The 21,112-nt window shown below is 37.6% G+C and overlaps 1 protein-coding gene across 11 annotated transcripts in view; it reads right to left on the bottom strand.

The window, feature by feature from the left end:
- Nucleotides 1-21,112, bottom strand: part of ANKRD28 (ankyrin repeat domain 28) — a 185,792-nt gene that overhangs the window by 9,116 nt on the left and 155,564 nt on the right. For 10 of the 11 annotated variants that reach the window (XM_019934409.3, XM_073803677.1, XM_019934410.3 and 7 more), the window contains 12 exons: nt 15,382-15,493; nt 14,470-14,496; nt 13,973-14,047; nt 10,690-10,891; nt 8,827-8,914; nt 8,477-8,594; nt 7,349-7,568; nt 2,452-2,539; nt 2,279-2,362; nt 1,359-1,504; nt 640-722; nt 116-198 (listed from right to left, as the gene is read on the bottom strand). In XM_019934409.3, coding sequence (XP_019789968.1) covers nt 116-198; nt 640-722; nt 1,359-1,504; nt 2,279-2,362; nt 2,452-2,539; nt 7,349-7,568; nt 8,477-8,594; nt 8,827-8,914; nt 10,690-10,891; nt 13,973-14,047; nt 14,470-14,496; nt 15,382-15,493 — 1,326 coding nt within the window. The remainder of the gene's footprint in view (nt 1-115; nt 199-639; nt 723-1,358; nt 1,505-2,278; nt 2,363-2,451; nt 2,540-7,348; nt 7,569-8,476; nt 8,595-8,826; nt 8,915-10,689; nt 10,892-13,972; nt 14,048-14,469; nt 14,497-15,381; nt 15,494-21,112) is intronic. The other variant, XM_019934411.3, reaches the window with a different exon arrangement.

The raw sequence follows: 21,112 nt of genomic DNA, 5'->3' as shown, positions 1-21,112 counted from the left end.
TTTAACTGCTTCTGTGATAGACTGATTCCAATGGTCCCATGTTAAAAAAGAACCCCATTAATCATTTTTATAATTATAGGTCACAAGGTTTACACTAGACACTGAAAGTACTCACGTTTGCAAAGCTGCATTGGTTGCATTGATGAGGTTTCTATCTGTTATCTTTTCCAGTATTAACAAGGCACTAGTTTCATGACCCTAAAATTATGGCAAATAACTCTTAAAAACTTCAGCACCATTAAAGATAAATTTATACACTCAATACACCCCAACCCTAGTCCATGTAACATATACATCACCATACATATGCCATGCATTTTCTTGGCTAATGCCTTAAATATTTGCCCAAACGTGTTGGTGTAATGGGGTTACAGAAGAGGACAGGAATATTGAAGATCAGAGAGATTAGAGAAAGACAATCATTACGTTTAGGCTTGTGGTCCAAAACTTACTTGGCTTACTGGAAACTTTCATATACCACGGTGCTTAACACATCAGTATTTTTTCCCAAGAAATCTGATGTCAGTGATTATTAGAGAGGTTTGGTCCCTAGCTCTGTGCATTTTAGTTAAGTGGAAAAACTTTAAATGCCACTGTTGATATTAACAATGAAAATATATCCTTAAGATGTGTACCTACCTTGCTGCAAGCCAAATGGAGGGCGGTGTTTTTACTGTTATCTTGTAAAGTCAGATCTGCACTAGCACTGCTGACCAGCATCTCTGGGAGGAAAAATTGTATCAACTCTTTTGCTTATGAACATACACCTCAGATTACTAATAACTCACTGTAGAGAAATGAAGACAGAAAGGAAAAATATCCCTCTAGCAAAACCTTAAGTGCAAAAAACACACTGTAATATAAAGGTCTATACCATATTTTTATACTGTTGTATAAGTAACAGACAAGAACAACAGCAACTAACATTCCTTTTGTGAGGTCTTACTAAATTTCAAAGACTGTTTTAAGTGTTCTGCATTTATAGTAACTTATTTACCCCTCAAAACAACCCTAACAAAGTAGATACTGTTATTTTTTTCACTTTATAGATGAAAAAATTGAGGCATGAGGTTGCTTAGTTGGCAGATCTAGAACCACATTCGATCTGACTCCAGAGCCAGGGTTCTTAACCACTATCCTAACACTGCCTGCTAACGTCACTATTCAATCAGTAAGGGCAAATGGAAATACTGTGGGCCTAAATGAAAACGTGGGTATAAGCAAGTAAAAGGTTTTAAATCTCAGAAGCGGTGAGATAACTAATGCAAAATTCAGTGAACTAGAGTCAGATGGGAGCTACATTATACATAAGCAATATCCACACTTAGAATAGTAAAAGCCTTAAGCAGTTTTTTTACCGACTGTATTTGTCTGTCCGTTTTCTGCAGCCATCATGAGAGGTGTTTTCCCAGAGAAGTCCACAGAGTTGACATGAGCATTATGGCTGAGTAGCAGCTGCAAACACTCTACATGGTCTGTGAAGGCGGCCGCGTGGAGAGGAGTTCTGCACACAGAGAAATGGGAAGACTGGACTAAATCCGTGCACTGTATACTCTTTAATTTATGAAAGCAATTTTCAAGGGTTTACATACTAGGCATTGCTTGGATACAAACAGGCTTAAAGGGGGGAGCTTACTAACTCCTGCCACAAAAATTTGTGTTTCTGATAATATAGAAGTCCCTTAATTAAACTAGTATAAATTATGAAATTGCCAAAAAAATTACATCATTAAAGGAAATTCTGAAAGAAATAAATCCTGACCCAAATACTGCCATCTATTACAAAAGCTGGACTCTTCCTATTTAGAAATCTGTTAACTTTACTAAAAAGAGTCATTGGGTAACAAACACATCTTTTTTTTTTTTTTTTTTGCGGTACGCAGGCCTCTCACTGTTGTGGCCTCTCCCGTTGTGGAGCACAGGCTCCGGACGCGCAGGCTCAGCGGCCATGGCTCACGGGCCCAGCCGCTCCGCGGCATGTGGGATCCTCCCGGACCGGGGCACGAACCCGTGTCCCCTGCATTGGCAGGTGGACTCTCAACCACTGCGCCACCAGGGAAGCCCCAACACACATCTTCTTTAAAAAGGGAAATCTTTTAGCCAGGAAGACTGGCTAAAAGTCATGGTAGAAAAGCCTTTTATAATGAGAATGTAATTAGGATTTTGTAACAATTTATACTTGTAAATATAAAATCAACTTTTAGTTAATAATGGGGTCTCTTTAAATTCTTCCACACTAATCTAGTAGTTAAAATTTCCTACATGGTTGACTTCCTACCTTCCTTTTGAATCTGTGGCGTTCACACTGCTGGCGCCTAACGTGTCAATTAACATCTCAGCAGCACCTTCGTTGTCATTTATCCTGTGAAGGTAACAAGGTGATCACTCCCACAGCCATGGTGTATTTCTCAACCACTCAAACCAAATCCGATTCATTCTGCCTTTACTTACACAGCACAATGCAATGGACTGAAAGCATTTCCTTCCGTTTTCTGGAAAACGTCCTGTTCTAAAAGGAGTTCTACACATGTCTCGTGACCTAAATAAGTAAATGAGGATCAGATATTAAAATCCAAAAAAGATACTGAGGTGCCCATACACACCAACATATCCCTACAGATAAGGCTTTACATGGACTATAAGTAATCAGTTCCCTGAACCCATTAAACATCACATTTTTAGGCACTTTGGAATTCAATGTACAACCTCAGGACCTAAAGTACAGCAGCTTCTTACGATAATTTAATATCAGTTTACTATTATTTGTGTGTGTGTGTTTTGGCTGTGTTGGGTCTTTGTTGCTGTGCATGGGCTTTCTCTAGTTGTGGCGAGCGATGGCTACTCTTCATTGTGGCTGGTGCATGGGCTTCTCATTGCGGTGCCTTCTCTTGTTGCAGAGCACGGGCTCTAGGCTCACAGGCTTCAGTAGTTACGGTGCATGGGCTCAGTAGTTGTGGCACATGGGCTTATTAGCTGCTCCATGGTATGTGGGGTCTTCCCGGACCAGGGCTCGAACCCGTGTCCCCTGCATTGGCAGGTGGATTCTTAACCACTGCACCACCAGGGAAGTCCAATATCAGTTTATTATGGACATGACAAATATTTACTTTGTGGGGGAAAAAAATTAGTCTCATTATTCTTTTCTATGGTGACCAGTTAGAGCTATTTGGGCATTATTTTTTAAAATGTCCTATCTATATAGCATAGTATAACTTTCAAAATAATATATGTTTATGCAGCATAATTAACTTCAAAATTTGAATATTTTCTGGCTCTACTAAGGAGTTAATGGTAAAATCTCAAATTCTATCGAAGCGTTCAGAAGGAAAAAAGTACATGTCCCTGTCCCCACCCCATTCCCCAGTTCCACTCTCTAGTGACCACTAGTGACCATTATTACCTTAGAGTTCCAAAAAATTTTTAGGCATATACAACTACATGCACATAAACACACACTTCCTTTTTAAAAAATTTTTACACAATTGGGATGTTCTGTTCTGCAACTTGTTTTTTACTTTAAAAACTATGTATCTTCCCACACTAGCATGTACAGACATCCTATTGTTGAATGTTTGGAAAAACTTCACAGTATCAGAATGTATCATAAAGGATTTAATCTCTAATTATTGGTTTTGAGGTGACTGCTAGTTTTTCTTTGTGATATTATCAACAATGTTGTAAATGTTCCAGTACTTAAAAAGTATTTATTTCTAGGAACAATTTTCTGGAAATGATCTTGCTGGGTTAAAGGTCAAGTATATTGATTACTAATAGGTATCAGGCCCACAGTTTTTAATAGCAACTTTGAAAACAGGGGAAAACCTCAGATTTTCAAACCTCAGATTTTCTTAATCCAATTTTCAAAGCCAGAGTTTTAGTAAAAGTACCCCCACTGCTGTATTAATGGCAGAAAATGAAATGTTGCTTCTTTTATTTCGTTAGTCATTTGGGATGTGCATTAGGAATAAATTAGATTCTTAAACAGCCTCTTTACTTCCATGGCTTAACATCTGGCTAACAAAGTGATGCTCTTTTTTTTAATTACTCTAACATTCTCAAACAATAGTTCATCTTAATTTTTATCCTATAATTGTTTTTAGCAGGAAAAGAAAGTATGTTTTAGGAAACCTATGGTTACGTTCCATCATCTGTCAGTTCTTTCATCCTGATTCTCAACAGGGGCAATTTTAGCCCTCAGGGGACATTTGGCCATGTCTAGAGACATTTTTGCTTATCACAGCTGGGGATGGGGTAGGGAAGGGCTATGGCATCTAGTCGGTAGAAGCCGGGGCTGCTGTTAAACCTCTTGCATGCACACGAGTCACTCACAACGAAGGATTATCTGGCCTCAAAGGTCAACAGTGCTGAGGGTGGGAAACCCTGCTTCAATTCTCCCTCTCCAAATGTTAACTCATGGCCAAGAAGTAACCAAGGAAAGTTGTCCAGTATTGATTTGAGAGCCTCCTATTTTCCTGAGATAGCAGTTCTCAAGGTGTGGGCTAGGGAGCTGCTGGGTGATACTGCAAATTATTCTTTTCTTTAACAAGCCATCAAAGCAATGTGCCACTCTATTAATATTTTTTTGAAAAATAGTTTTTTTCATAAAAATGCTATTTATATTAACATGTAATGGATTTATTATTATTTTAAAATAAATTAATAAATATCCTTAAATTTCTCAGTCCTAATTTCCAATACAGTAAATACTAACAGCTATAAGCCACAGGTCCTGAGACTGAAAGATGTGAGAATCACTGTCTGCGTAGACTGTGGATGGCAAAAGGGAGTCCCGGGGCTCTGGATTCAGCAGTCATTACTGGGGTCATGTCAAGCTGAAAATTTCTTCACTTTGTGTCCTGGTTTATAAAAGTATATAGGATAAAACTGGTCTCTTCATGTTTTAGAGGGATATTCTGAAGATGCTTATAGCTTCGTAAAAATTGATACATTTTTAAAAGGAACATATGAGATCATGGAAGTATTCTTAGTTCTGTGATTGAATGACTCCATAAACTGGAAATCTGAACTTTAAAGTTGGGTATGTATAACCAGTTCTCTTCTAAAGCTTTGCCATCATTCCATTTTAATTTTGAGAGAAAGGTTGTTTTCTATCCTGTTGGAGTGCTTCCAATTTTTTTTTTAGCCGTACAATAATTACTAGTCAAAGTAAAACTATTTTACATATTCTACTCTCAGAATGCCAAACTATAAAATAGGCTTTTGGCTGTAAATATGGTATTAATTTTACACTGCCTGTACAGTCTGTACATATAGCCAACACACATTTAATTCCTTCCAGCTCAATTCAGAATCATCACCAATTTTGCTACAGTCTGGAAATTAGACACATCTGCTATGATCTTTAAATGGCAACCAGGCACGTAGTTTGTGCAAAATTTTGTGTCTTGTACACAACGTGCTCAGAGAGTCTAAATTCAGCAGTGATGGAGTAAGAAACTCACTTTAGGAAAACCGTGTTCTCCGGAAAGACGTGGTAGGAATGTTATAATAAATAGCAACTCTCCAAAGGACAGTTACAGCAGTATTTTTACCACTAAATGCTCTACCTGAGGAAAACTACCTTACTGTGTGATTTTTCCAATGGTTAATTCTCACTGACTTAAAAAAAAAAAAAGCACCAATAAAAGTCTGTTTCAAAATAGTTTTATCTGTGGATGTTTTCCTACTGCTTGGTTCTCCTTATACTTGTAAGATGTCAAGTTACATTATAAAGACAAACCAATTTCAATGGCAAAATACAGTATCTTCTTTGACTTAGGATTTATCTTGGACAACTTTGCTATATTCATTAAATACCAACTTTAGTGAGTTGAAAAAGGAAGAAGAGTTGAAATCTAAAGGTTTTGTAGTTTTCAAAACTGTTCTGGCTAAGGATCTGAGGTAGTAACATATGAAACTGACTAAACCAAGCTTCTGAATTAGCAATATATTTCACTATTCAAGTTTTCTATGGCACCATCAGTACTCAGAGTTGCAAAATGACCAAATGTAGCCACAGGTCAATCCTCAAGAAGACATCAAAGCTTTCTCAGAGCAAAAGAATAGAGCTCTCAATTCTGATACAAGAATTAATATGAAAATCAAAATACTGTTATCTAGAAAATGCTTACGAAAATGTTTAAACTATAATTTTGCAAGATTCAGATTTCTCCTCTTTTACCACAACTCAACAATTATTTGTCAAAATGGCTCCCAGTAAAAGAACCACATCAAAAAGTGTATTACAGAAAGATAGAAACCTCCTCTCTGGCAAGGCAGTCAGCTGAATTTTATAACAGCCACTATGCTTATTTTTTTAAGCAAGTGGATATTATATAAAGAGGCAATTTCTATTTTCTGTACATTTTGAGGGAAAGTTGTTAGAACTGTCAACTAGTTTTGTAGATATGCTATTACAACTAACAATAACCTGAATGCTACACTGAAATTCAAAACAAATAAAAAACCCCTCACATCCCTGATAAAGCCCTAAGCATACACTTAGGCAGGACTGATGTTTTAACACTGCATATAACGTACCCAAATGTTTTCTAAGATGATCAAATCTTCAATATGCTCTGTTACTTACATTATTTTAGTGACATTTCAAAAGCCAAATCCCATTTTTCACATCTATCATTTAAAAATAGCTTTATACTTCTCTGATTGACCTTTAATGAGTCTACCTGTAAAAGGACTAACTGTGACGGTTAGTCTCCAGGAAGCTAAAAGTAAGTCTGTTATAATCATGCAGCCAAGTTCACTTAACCACAAAAGTGTCCAAGTTTCTAGTTTCTACTTCCGTGATTTATTCTACCAGGATTTTATTCCCTTAAAATGTTGAACATACATGTTACTGTTGATATAAGGATCTTAACTTGCAACGTGCTCAGAAAACATACACAGATTTCAGTCTAGAATATGATACATTTTCACTGTTTCTCTTACCTTTGTCATTTTTCCCCTAATAACAAGTACATTTAGAAAGAAAAATATAATAAAAATACAAGCATAACTATATAAAAGACATTGGAAATAATAAAAGTATATTAATAACAATATTAATAATGTTATAAAAGTAATTAATATTATAAAAGTATCTTAAAAATGCAAAATACTTATTGAAGCAAAAGTCTAAAAACCTTTTAAACTTAGTGACTGCTTATCTCAAAACATCTGTGACAACCAGCATCTTGGCTTTAGCACGACAAGGCACTGGAGTAAGCTATAACTACATGGTAGGTTATTCTTAATATATCATTCTCATGGAAGTCAGAATGTGTCAGTTAGTTGTCTCTCTGTGGTACATAACGGGCAGGTAACGTGGGTCTGTGTCTGTGTACTTAACCGTTGTAGCAAGCCCAGTGAAGCGCCGTGTATCCATGATTGTCCGCCATGGCTGGATTTGCATCCATAGATGCTGCTGACTGCAGAAGAGCTCCGAGAACACCAATGTGTCCACAGGCAGCTGACAAGTGTATTGGTGTCCGGCCCCTGCTATCTCGTAATAAGCACTTAGCACCATGTTGAAGCAATGCATCTACACACTCTTCATGGCCTGTGACTGCCTGAAAGAAAAATTATTTGCATGTAGCTGAATACACTATGTTGGGCACTCCATGCCAATTATAGCTAATTACGAATTTTAAAGTCCATATTCCCCATGTCCTCCCACCAATCAAGGCATTTATCATATTTTGAGTAACCCAGTATTTTTACTCAAAGTGGCTTAAAAATTTAAAGCAGTGACCTTGTCAAAATAAAAGTAAATATGAAAACCAGGAATAATGGGACTTCTAGTTCAACAAAAAAATATTTCAAAGGTGAAAAAATTAAGACAAAAATGTATAAGAAAATAGTTGTGATAATGGGAAAAAGTAAAACTGACATCAATTCTACTCAAGGCTTTAGGGTTATAAAATTTTTTTTAAATTAATTAATTAATTAATTTTTGGCTGTGCTGGGTCCTCGTCGCTGCGCGCAGGCTCCCTCCAGCCACGGTGAGCAGGGGCCATTCCTTGCTGCGGTGCGCAGGCTTCTCATTGTGGAAAACAGGCCCCAGGCACCCAGGCCCCAGCAGCCATGGCACACAGGCTCAGTATTTGTGGCTCGTGAGCTCTAGAGTGCAGGCTCAGCAGTTGTGGTGCATGGGCTTAGCTGATCTGAGGCACGTGGGATCCTCCCGGACCAGGGGTCAAACCCGTGACCCCCGCACTGGCAGGCGATTCCCAACCACTGCGCCACCAGGGAAGGCCCCTAAGATTTAAAAATTCTGTTCCAACATTATTCTTCTCTGGATTAAGTTGTGTTTTGTGGTGTTAAAAATTAGAGTTCAAAAACTAAGATAGTGAAAGAAACAGTAAAGATTATTTGGTAAAAATTAAATGAAGAAAAATATAAACACAGCCTAGTTCAGTTTTAGGTAAAATGAGGTCATAAAAACTTTCAGCAAGGAAGCGAGAACACTTCTGCTTACCCCTCTGTGCAGTGCCGTCCTTCCCCATTTATCTTTGGCATCTACGTTTGCTCCTTTGTTCAGCAGTGAGTAGACACAGTCCGTGTGCCCGTTGAGCACAGAGAGCATCAGAGGAGTCCTAGGTAACAACAGGAGCAGCTCCGTCACCACCGAGACTTCATCCATGAAAATACACTGTGTTGGCCTGCCTTCTAAACATGTCTTTCTGTGATGCAACTTTAAAGTATACTTAAAAAACTGTATTTGATGTTACTCAGTTACACACTATGACAGACTTACTAAAATAGGGGGGCAAAGGTATGAAGATTAACAAACATCCTAAAACTAATTTAAAAATTAGTAAAACTTACTGTCCATTTCCATCTTGAATATCTACTGCATTCTGTGGTTCTGCATTTCCTATTAGTAGCCGTAAGCATTCCGAATGACCATTTGTTGCTGTAAAGTGATATTCAAAAATTTCAGCAATTATATATCTATAAAATGATAAAATAGAAAATGTCCATCTTAAACCACATTTGCTAGATATAATTTTGGAATATTCATTGAACTTAACAGGCAAGAAAGAAAATGCTCATTTTATTTAGCTCTCTGGTGGTGCCAATGTGGTCAGGAAGGGCAGCCTGCCTCCAGCCAAGGGATGAAATCATGATCAGACAAGTCAATCACATCAACCCCATTCTCCTTTGCCAATGACTGGTTTCAAGTTCTGCCCACTGAAATGTTAAGAAGTCTGGAGGACGTCTGGGAAATATTTTTATTCCTGATAGTGAAAGTCCTCCTTCTTTCTTGATTTTAGATGTGATCCTTGGGGATACTTCAAGGAAATTCTGTTTGGCCCATCATTTTTTTTTTAAACTGGATTCACGGATACTCAGTACACAGCAGCTACTGATGAGTATTCGTATCGTCTAAGCTCAACACCCAAAGCATCAGGCATAAGATCCCTGTGGGAAAGGACTGGCTCACATCCAGAACCAATGTCCTTTCTATGATTTAAGAGTAAGATGCTCCCCAGCAGGTCTCCAAATTTGAAAGGCATCCTGGTTCTAACCAAGGCTTGCATTTATTGAAGAGGTGGGTGCTAACAGTAACCTGTAACTCTTTCAGTGGGTAGGACTTATGAATTATATGGCATTGGTCAGCCACTTCTGAGGGACTTACTAGTGTCTTGGTTCAATATTTATCTATTAAGAGTGCAAACACTCCATGAAAGCTTTAAATTAGCTCTGCAAATAATGTGCTTACAATATAATGTTTCAAGTTGCAGAATAATATACAACGTCACTCTTTTTCAGAATAAGGTAACAGAAAATGATAGCATTTTGACTTCTTGTTTTTACCATATAGCAGTTTATATACATATCCTTATTAGAACTTTTAATCCATTATTAAAATTTTTTTCTTTGAGCCCTGCTTGATTATCTGATAGTTTCTGAAAGGCTGCTCTGGAGCAACAGTGGGTGTTACCTATAGTCTTCTAAAATGTAAGTTTTCCAAATGACCAGAAGCAAAGTCCCAGACCTACATTCAAATGGATCCATTTTAAGGATCACCCTATAAAAACAGACTAAGTGAAATGAATCTAACCATACGAAGATGGCCTACGGGGGATGAGACAAATACTTGGCTAGGATTTCTTCACATATACCAGTCTTGAATTCATTATTTAAAATTAATACTGCCTTGTAGTAATTCCTGTAGAGAGTTGTGAATCTGCATCTGCTAGTGACACAGCGGGTACTGAGTCATCACAGTGGCATTGTTATGTAGTTTTGCATTTTCACACATCTACAACATCACAAAACACTCCATGGAGTAGTTCTTGCATAGCAGGCACTCTGTATTCCTGTCTGATTAAATGTTTAATGCAGTACCCTGGTACAGTAAGTAAAATGTTTATCAGTTATTAAATGAAAGCACATACCAACCCAAAAGAATTTCCATCAAAAAGCAGTAAAAAAAAATTGTATTTTTTTTGTTGATAAAGTACTTCAGAAGTTAGACTATTATATAAATCCGATTTCTAAGGTAGATATTTTTTTAAAGTGATTATAATCTTGCTGTTGGTTTTCCCCTGAGAGTAGAATCATTAGAACTGTTAAAGTCAAAATTGTTAAAACAATTACCAGGAGTATAATATACAAGAAATTGAAAAAGAAGAGCATTAGATGGAAAGTGGTAAATAAAATCATTCACAGTCTTTGACATACCTGCTGCATGTATAGGTGTTCTCTTCAAAATGTAATCTTTGACTAAGATTGAGGCTCCCTGATTAATGAGAACATCCACACATTCTACATGGCCCTTAAATGCTGCAAGGTCCAAGGGTGTTCTTCCACTACTGTTTCTCACATCAAGATCTAACAAAGACTGTACTAACACTTCTAGTGCTTGATGGTGACCATGATAGGCCTGGGAATAAATAAAAATATAAATTAAAAAATACATATTTAGACTGACTTCTTAGAAACCCTAGAAAACATAAAGGGAGTAGTAAGCAAACTTGTCTTACATCATTATATTTGAGATAATCTAAAACTTCTGTATTGATAATTCAGAAAGTTACCTACAAATTTTTCTAATAATCAATTAGTAGGCTACAGTGTTAGGGAATGGGTATTCCACAAATAATAAAAGTTCAAATGACAGGTGATCTTTTCACGAGTATACAATGTCTGGTTCATGGCAGACATTCAATGATGTGTGACATGGGTTCAATGAAAGCTTTCACTCTAAGTCTATGATTCCAGAGCCCGTGTTCTTCATCACAGTTCAGTGCCCCCCCTTCACTCCCCGATAAAGTGTTACTACACTTAAATCATAGATATAGTTGCAACTGAAGTTCAGCTAGTACTTGAGCCTTCTGATTTCTCAAATTAAAATGACTACTCCATCCCATAACGTGCCATCTCAAAAATAAACATTTCTTTTCAAAAATATTTAGGCTGAGCCCTGCTTGAAAAACTGCCATGTGCTACACACTGTCCTAGCAGTACAGCAGAGCAAGAAGATTGAGAGATTTGTTTGAAACCCGACTGACTGAAATCCCCTTCTTTACACAGTCTGCTTTCCAGAGAATTCATTTCAAAAACCAACATGTCAACTGAACATCTATTACTCTTATTGGACTAGATGCTGAGCAGGACATAAGGCAATAACGACACAGTTCTGATGGGGAAGGAATGTCTCCTCTGGTTCACTCATGCCACCCCTTTTAGCTAAGGGACAAGTCATTTTCTGATACCTTTCAGCCCTGCAGCTTAGCACATACAGGCAAACTGTAAATGATCACATGTGAACTTTTCATTAGGGAATTGAAAAATATAAAATTCTACCATATTTGTGCTAAATGTCACCTGCTTCTAAAAAGAGATACTCAGCTAGAAAGAGGGCCCTGCAAGGCCTCCCTGGTGGCGCAGTGGTTGAGAGTCTGCCTGCCGATGCAGGGGACACGGGTTCGTGTCCCGGTCCGGGAAGATCTCACATGCCGCGGAGCGGCTGGGCCCGTGAGCCATGGCCACTGAGCCTGTGCTCCGCAACGGGAGAGGCCACAACAGTGAGAGGCCAGCGTACCGCAAAAAAAAAAAAAGAGGGCCCCGCAATGTACCAAAGGGCTATAAAACCACTTCTTGTGGGAAATGTCAGAAAGCACCAGCAGGAGGTGAAGCTGCTCTGGGCCTTACTGACCTCTTGATGTTTCTGACTCCCTCAAAGGTTAAAGTGACTGGAGATCTCTGAGCTCTACTGTCTGAGGATCACATCTAACCTTGTTCCTCAATACCAGGTCAACAAAATTATGCTATTAAAAATGAACTGTGAGAGGCACAGTATATGCAGAAGGTGGTATAAAAAGAAGCAGAGGGAAAATAAGGACGGCTAGAGCCAGGGTAATCTGCCACAGGAGTCTTCCCCTCACGATGGCTCTGACTGGACTGGGACAAGAGGCTTAGAAGCCTAGTATGTGCGAAGGCAGGACCAAGGCCAGTTTCCTGAGTCCTCAAGCCAGCGTGTTTTTACTGCATCAAGTCGTCCTGGATTGGGAGAGTTTGGAAGGAGAAAAATCACTTCAGTAATTTCTGAAAAACCTCCTAGGGATGGGTACAAAATGCAAGAGTGGTGGTATAACCACATTTCATTGAGCCTAATTATGAAATCACAAAATTGTTTCCATTTCAGCTTAAAAACACTATTTAGCACACCCATGTTAATAACAGCACTATTCTCAATAGCCATGAAGTAAAATAACTAGTTAAAAAACTGAAGTTTTTGAGATAATGCATTCAAAAACTTGGCAAAGTCCTTAGTCTGGCACCTAGTAAGTGTTCAAGAGATGAGGCGCTATTATTATAAGAATGATGATAATGATGCAGGAAGAACTGCCTAGTCATCTGCTCAGACGTCATTTCTTGCCACCCATAGTAAAATAGCTATTTTCTCCATGCTAGCTTTGCACTTCCAGATGACTTATTTATTATGCAAGTCTGGGAGAGTAGACAGTATTTCCAAAGACCCAAAGGGCAAGGAAAAAGGAAGCTTCAGCATGTCTTCTTAGTTATTTAGACCATGGTAGGAAGTACTGCTGGGGAGAAAGGGGGAGAAAGACAAAGCAGAAAATTCAGTGTACATGTGTCAGTGTTAGAAAATATGCCAGGAGAATATTAAAATAAAAAATAATAGTATATGTGAGAATAAACAATTAAATGGATCACTGGACTTGTGATACACATTAACCTAAGTAGAGACCCTTATAAGCATTTTACTATACTTAAAATCAGAGGTCTCACAAATAGTGACAGTACCCAATTCTCCTGATTCTCAAAGTCCCCCAGCTCCCCACAACATGCTTTATTTCAAAGATAAATTCTTCTTTCAGCGCAGGAAGAACTAGATTGGGCTCTGCTTGAAATTTCCTAAGGTAATTCATTTCCATATTTGACTTAAAAGAACTGTCACACTCTCTTTTAATCTCCTCCTCTTAGTGATGAACATTAAGAGGAAAAATTCAGTGGCATCTGAAGCTAGAAGGAACATTACAGACCATGTAGTTAAATCCTATAGCATGAGCAAGTGAAGGACCAGTGAACACAAACTTAGCACCCCAAAATCACAAAGTAAGCAAAAAGTTTTAGAAATACCACAGAAATTACAGTTCTTATATCGTCTGCTTAAGAAATCAGAAGCCATTCCACTAGGGTGGGTCATTTTAAAATTCACATCTCAGGCATATTCTCTCCTTAGGGCAGGCCTTGGGGGAAGCTCAAACCCCCTCCCCCCAACGACCCCCCCCCCCCGACCTTTTTTTTAAGACAAACAAACAAACGAAACAGAAGTACATTCAAGAATTCTCTGAGTTAAGAAAGTTCTTACAGTTTTAACTCCATGATCATCATTATATGGACCAAAAGTTCTGGGTACTAGTTTGAGTCAACACAAACAGATATGAGACATTTTCAGTAAATCAGCCATCAAGCTGGCTGTGAAGGCAATACTCACAGCCAAGTGTAAAGGGCTTATTGTTGCTCTATTGTCTGAATCACTCAGCATGTCTGTTCCCGAGGTTTCCATTAACTGAGAAAGAAAAGAATTTTAAGTGTCAGAAATGGTACTTTTAGACATACCACAGCAGTTATTCCTGGTCCCCCTCCCCCAAGTTCAAATTCATTTTAGAGTATAAACTGATACTTGAATATGGATTTAAAAATCCCAGACCATTATTATTATGAAAACTAAATTCAGCAACCTTATGGAATGGATTATCCTGAAAATGTGGTAAGGACCACATGCTAAGAGCTTTGAGAGAGGGCTATAAACTTAGAGTTTGAGAGAAATGCCATTTAATTACCACCAAGTAAGAACCTTCCCTCCCCCTGCAAACATGATTTCTGTCACTATCTTTGTTCCCAGGAATGTGTAAGACAGGCTCCAGCTCTAATGAGAGCAAATATTTAAATACTCAGTATTAGGGGGAAAACTGACTAATTAATACTTACAACATCTAAAGGAGTTTCACTTGCAATCTGAAATAAAATTTAAAATAAAAATACTTAGTTGAGGAAGCAGTCATATACAGTAAAGAGATAAATGTTAACTACATGTCTCTATTTACATAGGGCTTTGTTAAATTCTATTCTGAACTTGTGCTTCCTTTGCCTCCAAAAATGAAGTCTTTTAAATAAACAATTGTACAATATAATAGACCACAAATCTATACACATGGGTCTCAGATTTTAGTCTAAAGCTACCATAATAAACTAAGGAAATACTACTTCTGTAGCAGGGTTCTAAATGCTATATTAAGTATGTCAACCTCTTTTTTCTATCTTTTATACCCACCCTCCTTGAATTTTATTTCCCCTTTAAGGGAACCAATGTTAATATAATTTATAAGTAGGTCTAAATGAAGAAACCTCTAACGTGAAGCATGTGCTACACACTTCAGAATCATTTAACTTGTCTTTTACTCTCCCTTTGGTTTGGCAAAGTGGGGTGAATGGTGAGATGAGTCTCCCTTGTCAGGAGAGACTGACAGAAGACTGGGTCTTTCGGAATTCCTGAATACACAGGGGGACGCTTCCTCTCACAGAAACACGTATTTCTCACATATGACACAGTTACAGTTCTTTAAAACATTCCGGAAAACATTTAAAGGGGCAGGGGCAGTGAATGCTACTTGGATGGGGGGCTCTAAGGGAGCCCTCTCCAGAGATCTAATTTCCTCCTTTCTCTGTGAAAGGGAAAAGGGAATGAGAGAAAGCTTAGTGAGGCAAGTATGAATTTAGGAAGGATAGGGATTCTAAAAATGTTAAAAGGCATTTGTTTCTTGGTTCATTTATTCTCACTGTCATTACATTATTAGAATATAAACTTACATTGGTCCTTCCACAAGAAATCAGGAATCTTACCAGCTGAAGACACAGACGGTGACCATATGCAGCTGAATAATGAACTGCATTGTATCCTTGCTTGTCCCGGATCCCTGGATTTGCATCATTTCTTAATAAGTATTCCAGGCACCTATTAGAGTAAGATACATTCAAAATTCTAAATCCTGCATTTTAACCAATGATAAAAACAGAGACAAACTCAAAACTGGAAATTTTTCTTACATTTGAGTAATGTAAAAATCATAAACACATCTACACTACATACATTTGTCATTTAAATGATATTGGCTGTAAGTATCGTAAAAGTACAAACAAAACGTTCATAAGAGAATCTTCTTTATCCACAGTCTGGCAGCAAGTTCAGTATACCTGAAGACTGTTTCGTATACAGTCTATATTTATGGCACCAGCTAGTCGACTCAAATAACGTTTGACAGGATTAAACTCTTAGTGGTGGGGAGCATCCAATCTTTCTGGAATACACAGTTAGTATGGTATCTCATTAGGAAGCTCAAGAAAGGATGTAAAAATATCTCCCAAAACCAAGGTCAGAATTCAAGGATCTTGCATTAGAGACATGAAAAGTGTGGGAACGATGTAAAAGTGGTATGTAGGTAACACGAAAGACCTTCCCATGGGAAATACTTTATTCCTGTGCTATTAAAATATGAGGAAAGTAATGTTAAAAGGACTGTAAGATTTTTTGATGATGGCCATTCTGACTGGTGTGAGGTGATACCTCATTGTAGAAAGAGAAAAACGAATACCGTATGCTAACACATATATGTGGAATCTAAAAAAAAAATGGTTCTGATGAACCTAGGGGCAGGACAGGAATAAAGACGCAGATGTAGAGAATGGACTTGAGGACACGGGGAGGGGGAAGGGTAAGCTGGGACAAAGTGAGAGAGTGGCATGGACATACATACACCACCAAACGTAAAAGAGATAGCTAGTGGGAAGCAGTCACGCAGCACAGGGAGATCAGCTCCGTGCTTTGTGACCACCTAGAGGGGTGGATAGGGAGGGTGGGAGGGAGACGCAAGAGGGAAGAGATATGGGGATATATGTATACGTATAGCTGATTCACTTTGTTATACAGCAGAAACTAACCATTGTAAAGCAATTATACTCCAATAAAGATGTTAAAAAAATTTTTTTAAATAAAAGGATTATAAGGTTCACAATTTGTTATAATTCTGATAAATGTTACTGTAGCAAAAAAAAAAAGAGTACTGAATTAGAAATTAAAAGATTTATTGTGAGAGTTAGTTTGATACCAACGATCTTGGGCAAATCGTTTCACCTTTATGGTGAAATGGCTTCTGTTTCTTCATTTGATAGATGGGAGTAGGAATTCAACTAAATAATCTAAAACCATTCATGTTCAAATTCCAAGTCCATAATTATTCAGTGATAATTTGTCTAATATTGCAGTATGTCTAAATAACTACTAACTCTACCACTAGAGGGGAAATCTATAATCAGATACTACTTGTTAAGTTTCCAAAAGCATAATGAAGTTATAAGAACAAGTGGAAAGGAACAATGGAGCGAGGTAACTGATCACCCAGTAACTCTATCATATATGTATGAGGACCATTCTTTGCAATGCCAACCCTTATTTCTTTAATGCTAATTACTTAAAGTACTTTAGATCTCTTAGGAATTACTTACAGAATCTACATTTATTATAATATCCTTAATGGTAGCAAACGTTCATCCTTTTAAGTGGGATTTTGATATTTATATGCAGTGAAAATGATGATGAAATGCATATCACTATGATAGAACGACATCACCCGAATCTGACTCTAAGGAACAAGCCTGGTGTTTCTCGGTATTCCTAAACTAGCTCTGAGGGCACTCCAGGAAGTATCTCAGGCAGTGTGTAGACTCTGTACACAGTCTGCTTAGGTACCAGCTCACAGGTCAATCCTCACTGGGATGAAGGAAAGACCTGCTGGCCTGGAAGGACAGTCTCACTGCTTTAAGGCAGAAACATTTCACCCAAGGGCACATCTTTTTACCTTTAATCAAGTTCTCTAGATGTGAATGGTAAAACAGAAATAGTTCTCCCTACTGGGACCTGAACACAAGGCAGATTCTATCAGTGGAACAAACTATTTTAAGATAACTTGCTGATACATGAGTACTGGGGGAAAAAAAAAACTGACTTATTTAAGGAAAGCAAAACAAGTAGGTAAGTTCACGTTTACTTTCGGAAGTAGGAGAGCAAGTCTCAAAGCACTACTTATATTTACTAGTTGCAAGTATACAACATTAAATGGTTTGAAATAATTCAACCATAATACATGCAGTAGTTATCAAATCATTATTTCTTTGTCTACCTTCATATTACTAGATGATTGGTCTCCTATAACAAAACAAAGACTAAGAGTTGATTTATAATCATAAAATTACTTCTATTGCCACGCCTTTCAAATTTTGCTAAGCAATATGAATTTTCATGACTACTTTGTAAGTATTACCTTTAACAAATGAAAAAAATTACTGACATTCAGGAAAATTAAATGACTTGCTCCTAATCTTGTGGCTAGAATATGGCAAAGCAAGGACTAGGCCTTGGGTCTTTTCTTCAAGTGTTCTTTCTATGCTACAAATGCTTCAGCACAGGGGTTAATGAGTTAGTGACACTTTAACCTGGGTGTTTATAAAATTCTGAACCACAGAATTGCTTGATCTTGAAAATCTGAACCTCACTTTTGATTTGCAAATGAGGTGGAGGGGAGAGAGTCAATCTTAAATTTTTTTTCTCATTGTAAATTAACACACGCTCATTTTATAAAACTCAGAAAATTAAGAAACGAAGATTTTCTATAATTTCTCTTATTTCCCTAAAATAAACCATGTATGCAAAATCTGGAGGAATATTTATGGCTAAATGGCTAAGTAATAAACCGAACTTACTGTTAAATATTTTGTTTTCTTCATTTGTTAGACAAATATCCTCATCCCAATTAAGCATGTAATTCAAATCAGAGTGATTTTCAAACTATTTAAACTTCTCCTACTCTTCCCCTACCGTCCATGGGCTCCTACCACTTTTTCTGGTGCAGGTTCAGACTAAGTCAAATTCATGTGTCCCACGGCTGGTCAGAGCCCTGGGAGAGGACCACTCGGCCCAGGGCAGAGGATGTGGCATTGTCACCAGAGGCCCTCCTAACTCTACTCTCCCCAATCATGGTATACAAGTGTCTGATTGACAAAAAAAGATATTAAGCATAGCTTAAAAAAATACAACTAATCCTTACAGGAAGATTACAATGTGTCAGGTATTGTTCTAAGCAATTCAGATATTCTGTACCTCATATGGCCATGAGTTAAGGTCAGACTATTATTCCCACTTGACAGATGAAATGTGCAGAGGTTAAGTAACCTGCCCAAGGTCTCACAGCAAGTGGCAGAGCCAGAATCAAACCCAGTTCTGTCTTACATGCATACATAAAACAGGTTTAACAAGGCTACTGAATGCAAAGTTGTATACAAAAGTCAAATATATTTCTCTATTTCACAACAAAGGAAATTTAAAGATAGATTTATTTTGGCAATAAAAATATCAAATACTTAGGAATAAACCTAAGGATTATAAAAGTTCCAAACAAAAGACTGTATGATTCCATTTATATAAAGTTCAAAACAGACAAAAATAAACAATGCTATTAGAAGTCAAAATATGATCCCATTTTTGTGAACATCTATCTCCATAAAAGTGTATCTTGGTGAAATATATCTATGCATTCATAAACACATGTATATATAACCATATGAACACAGAAAAGCCTATGGACAGACATGTACCAGGTTCATAACTCTGATTACACTGTGAGGGATGTGAAATGATCTACATAAACATATAGAAATACTTCTGTTAATGGTAGTTATCACAGAAGAAAAGGCATGAGGAGGATTTCTTCCTTATATGTAATCACAATAAATAACCCCAGCCTTCCCCTTCTCTTATACACACCACACAGGCGTGGGGTAGGTCCTCACCATCATGCTCATAGCCAGTCCTATTTTTCTTCAAATGGCAAAGAGGATTTTATTTGTTAATAATTAATATATTTAGTATGTTTTTCCCGTGAAAATAACTATATATTTGTTTGCTGAGTCATGACTGCCTAGAGTGAACGTCAGCATCAGGATGATGGGGGTGACTAGCAGGATGAGTAGAATGAGTAGGAACGATTTCATGTATTTTTCCATTTACTGCAAGTAAAGACAGGCACACAAGGCAGAGTAGAACTGCAATTACTTATGTCACTTCTGAACAGCAGAAAACCGGTGGCAGAGTGTCAAAAATCCCAAAGTATATACAACTTTCCCTGGGGATGCTGACAGGACATTATTAAACAATCATTAAAGAAACAAACCAACAAACACACATTACTGAATAACAGTATTTGAAGTCATGGGGAATTTGTTTCTTCTTTTAGAAAATATTTCACTCTGGCTTTGGCAGCAGAAAGAATTATTCCAGATTCTCTTATTATCCAACCTATTCCTGGGAATTAAATCCTTGGAGTTCAGAAAAATAAACCAACTCTTTAATTCTACTATTTAAGCCTCCGAAACAATCACTTACTGAAAGGATGCCTCTGGTATCCTAAAATGGTTACTGTAGTGAATAGTTTCCAGAAGGTTCCCAGGGAACAAATCACTGAGGCAATAAATGATGGCATCAGACAAGACCTCTGGGACTTTGATACTTCAAAGATAAGAAAGAGGCTCCAAAAAACAGTGCTAGATTCTTTTATACACATGCCCTCAGTTTTCCCCACAATTCTAAGTACGCTTCATTCTAATTTTACAGATAAAGAAGATTTTGCCTAACAATTATTTGCTCAGGCTCAGAGAGGTATAATATGAAGCCCCCATGATTTCAGCTGGGTCTTTTGGATAAAGCTCATGTTCTTTCTGGTACACCAGGTTGCTTGTGGACATACTGAGAATTAAGTGTTTAAGTAATAAGTATCTCTAGACCAGCGGTCCCCAACCTTTTTGGCACCAGGGACTGGTTTTGCGAAAGACAATTTTTCCACGGATCGGGGGGCGAGTGGGTGGCGGGGACGGTCCAGGCGGTAATGCGAGCGATGGGGAGCGGCAGATGAGCTTCACTCGCTCGCCACTCACCTAACAGGCCGCGGACCAGTACCAGTTCACAGCCCAGGGTTTAGGGACCCCTGCTCTAGACTATTGCTCAAAACAGTTTATATTAGGTGAGAAAACTAACGATTTAATTCACTTTAGTACTAAGTATACTTCTAAAGAAAAAGTAGACAGGCTTAAAATAAAACCACAAATCTCAAACAGTATAGGTTGAACATTGTTATTCTTTTGTTCCTGCATAAGAATTCAGGTTTAATGTAATTGTATAAGGGCAGGAGGACCATTGGGTAACCTCTGTCTGTGTGTACATGAACTCAGTGGAGTTTACTTAGATCATGCTGGGCAGTACCCAATAAACAGTTTATGGGAACAGTGGTAAAGGACTTCTGATGGTGACAGTCATTTGGGGTATAATCTATTTTAGGAAAATCTATAAATCAAATCCTGAAATTACAAAATTTATAAATCAGAGGATAATCTACTTACCCAAGTTTACCAAAATATTTTCTGATTTACAAAGTCTCTATCAGAGATTTTCTTTAAAGCTCTACTATCCAAAAACATACTTCAAATAACTTAGCTTCTCCCAAAACCTATCTATATCTAACTATTCTGG

This window comes from Tursiops truncatus, chromosome 4 (assembly GCF_011762595.2).
Source record: "Tursiops truncatus isolate mTurTru1 chromosome 4, mTurTru1.mat.Y, whole genome shotgun sequence".
Lineage (NCBI taxonomy): Eukaryota > Metazoa > Chordata > Mammalia > Artiodactyla > Delphinidae > Tursiops > Tursiops truncatus.
This window is presented reverse-complemented; position numbering and strand designations above follow the sequence as displayed.